The 2336-nt window shown below is 67.3% G+C and overlaps 1 protein-coding gene across 1 annotated transcript in view; it reads left to right on the forward strand.

Annotated features, from left to right (window-relative positions):
- MNEG_14852 (hypothetical protein) overlaps nucleotides 1-2336 on the forward strand; it is a gene marked incomplete at both ends in the record, with an annotated part of 3957 nt that overhangs the window by 1187 nt on the left and 434 nt on the right. The window contains 4 exons of the mRNA XM_014036677.1: nucleotides 80-955; nucleotides 1177-1231; nucleotides 1484-1575; nucleotides 1945-2087. Coding sequence (XP_013892131.1) covers nucleotides 80-955; nucleotides 1177-1231; nucleotides 1484-1575; nucleotides 1945-2087 — 1166 coding nt within the window. The remainder of the gene's footprint in view (nucleotides 1-79; nucleotides 956-1176; nucleotides 1232-1483; nucleotides 1576-1944; nucleotides 2088-2336) is intronic.

A 2336-nucleotide genomic window follows, 5' to 3' on the forward strand; every position in this document is an offset into this window, starting at 1 on the left:
GGGTGGTGCGGCCGCCGGGCTCAGTGGCCTCAATCTGGTGCGGGTCGGCAGCTATGATGTGTGGTTGCCCCCACTCCAGCCAGTGAACGGCGGCGGCGGCGGCAGCAGCGGCGGCGCACTCCGTTTGCCGCAGGCGCTCCAGTCGAACGGCGGCGCCGCCGACTCGCCGCAAGCGGGCGCGCGGCAGCTGTCGCCGCGGCCGGCGCGGGTTGGCGGCCGGGAGCAGCAGCAGCAGCAGCAGCATCAGGAGCAGCAGCAGCAGGAGCAGCAGCAGCAGCAGCAGCAGCAGCAGCAGGAGCAGCAGCAGCCGGATTCAGAGGATTCCGACCCGCCTCGCGCCCTCAGTTTTGCGCAGGTCCTGGCCCGCAGCTCCGCCAAGCCGCCCCATGCCGGGCCGCGCGGCGCCAACCCGCAGCAGCTGTCGCCGTCTGTGACGCCGCCCTCGACGCCGGGCAGCGCGCGGCGACGGTCCAGCAGCAGCGATGCAGCGGCGCGCGGCGGGGCCGCTGCAGCGGAGGCGGGGGCAGGGGCGGCGGCTGCGGTCGGGCCGCTGCCGGACCTGGGTCCATTGCCCCTGCATGCTGAGCAGGTGCCGTCGCCTGGCAGTCAGCAGCAGCACCAGCAGCAGCAGCAGCACCACCAGCAGCAGCAGCAGCAGCAGCAGCAGCAGCAGCAGCAGCAGCAGCTCTGGCCCCCCGATCCGCACGCCGCTCTCGACCCCTGCGTCGCGGACGCATTCCTCGCCGACGCCCTCCTCGCCGCCCCCGCCCCCGCCGCCGCCGCCGCACCCTCGGATGGCGTCGTGGCTGGCGTCGCCGCCGCGGCGGGGCTGCCGCCGGCGGCGGTCGCGCTGCTGCGGATCATGGCGAGCAGCGAGGACGCTTTTTGGAGTATCCGGTGGCGGGACCTGGAGCCTGGGTTGGTCAAGAAGCTCGGGTCGGGCGGGTTCGGGCAGGTGGGCCATTCTGGGGCGCAAGCGGGCGCTTTGGTCGGTTGGTGGGTTGGTCTGTCGTGTGCATGAGGCCGCTCGGACGGGCTGGGTAAATGGCTGGTTGGGTTCGCTGGTTGGGTTGGCTGGTTGGTCGGGTCACGTGGCTGGTCGCGCGGCCGGTCGGGTCGCGGAGGGCGGGGGCGCGAGACCACAGAAACGCACCCCGCACTCAACGCCAATGCCAGGTGTGGCAGGGGCTGTACCTCAACGCTGACGTGGCGATCAAAATCCTCAACATTGGTGAGAAGCTCGGCGCGAAACGCACGCAAATCGACGTCGCAGAATGCGAGCGGCACGGCGGGGCTTGTTTTCTATTGAAAACGACGTCACGGCCACCCTTTTGCTCAGCTCAAAAGCACCTGGCAGTTTGAGGCAGGGCACATGTGTGTCTCCCCCGGCACCCCCTGGTGATCCCCCTTCCCCTGGCCGCTGTCCATGCTTTTCAAACTTGCAACGAACCCATCAAACCTGAAATTCACCCCCACCCGCCAGACTACGACGACCCCTCGTCGTTCTCGTTTGAGACGCTGCTGCGCTTCAAAAGTGAGGTGGACTACCAGCGGAAGCTGAGCCACCACCCCAACGTGAGGGGCAGGGGCGGACGGGGGCTAGGGGCGGGTGGTGTGTGGTGGTGGTGGTGGTTTGCGGGGTGCTTTCCCTGCGGGTTGGAGGCGGACGTGTCCGGCTGGGGCTGAGGGGCCGATCCAGCTCTGACAGCGCACGCGAGCCTGCCGATTTTCTTGGCCATACTACCCTCGAATCGATGCAGCCCCTGCGCTGGCGTGCTCAAATGTTGCATGAGTGGGTCTGCACTCATGCAACACACACACACACACACACACACACACAATCATTGACATTCACAAGCACACAGATACACACACACGCACACATTGACATTCACAAGCACACAGACACACACATACACAAATACACAAACTCTGCTACCCCAGGTCGTGCGCTTTGTGGGGGCGTGCTGCGAGCTACCTGAGGGCCTCACCAGCGCGATGCAGCTCTGGCCCGGTGGCCGCCCGCCGCAGGGCCACCTGTCGCCCGCCCTCGTGCGGGGCGTCAAGCTCGCCATCGTCATGGAGCTGTGAGCGCGTTCTTCCCGAGGGCCCCGGCGATCTGGTTGCATAGATCAATGCGTCCGAGGTTGCGGCTTCGCCGCAATCGCGTGCTCGTGGTGGTGCTGCTTTTGTTCGTTATAGTTGCAAGTGAGGCCGGCTGGTTGCAAAGCAAACTGCGCACCCCCCCTTACACACACACACACGCACCTGCTGACTCCAGCGCATCGTCGGCCTTGACCGCCCTCCACCCTCCCTCCACCCATGCCCCCTGTGGC

This window comes from Monoraphidium neglectum, assembly GCF_000611645.1.
Source record: "Monoraphidium neglectum strain SAG 48.87 unplaced genomic scaffold scaffold04819, whole genome shotgun sequence".
Taxonomy (NCBI): domain Eukaryota; kingdom Viridiplantae; phylum Chlorophyta; class Chlorophyceae; order Sphaeropleales; family Selenastraceae; genus Monoraphidium; species Monoraphidium neglectum.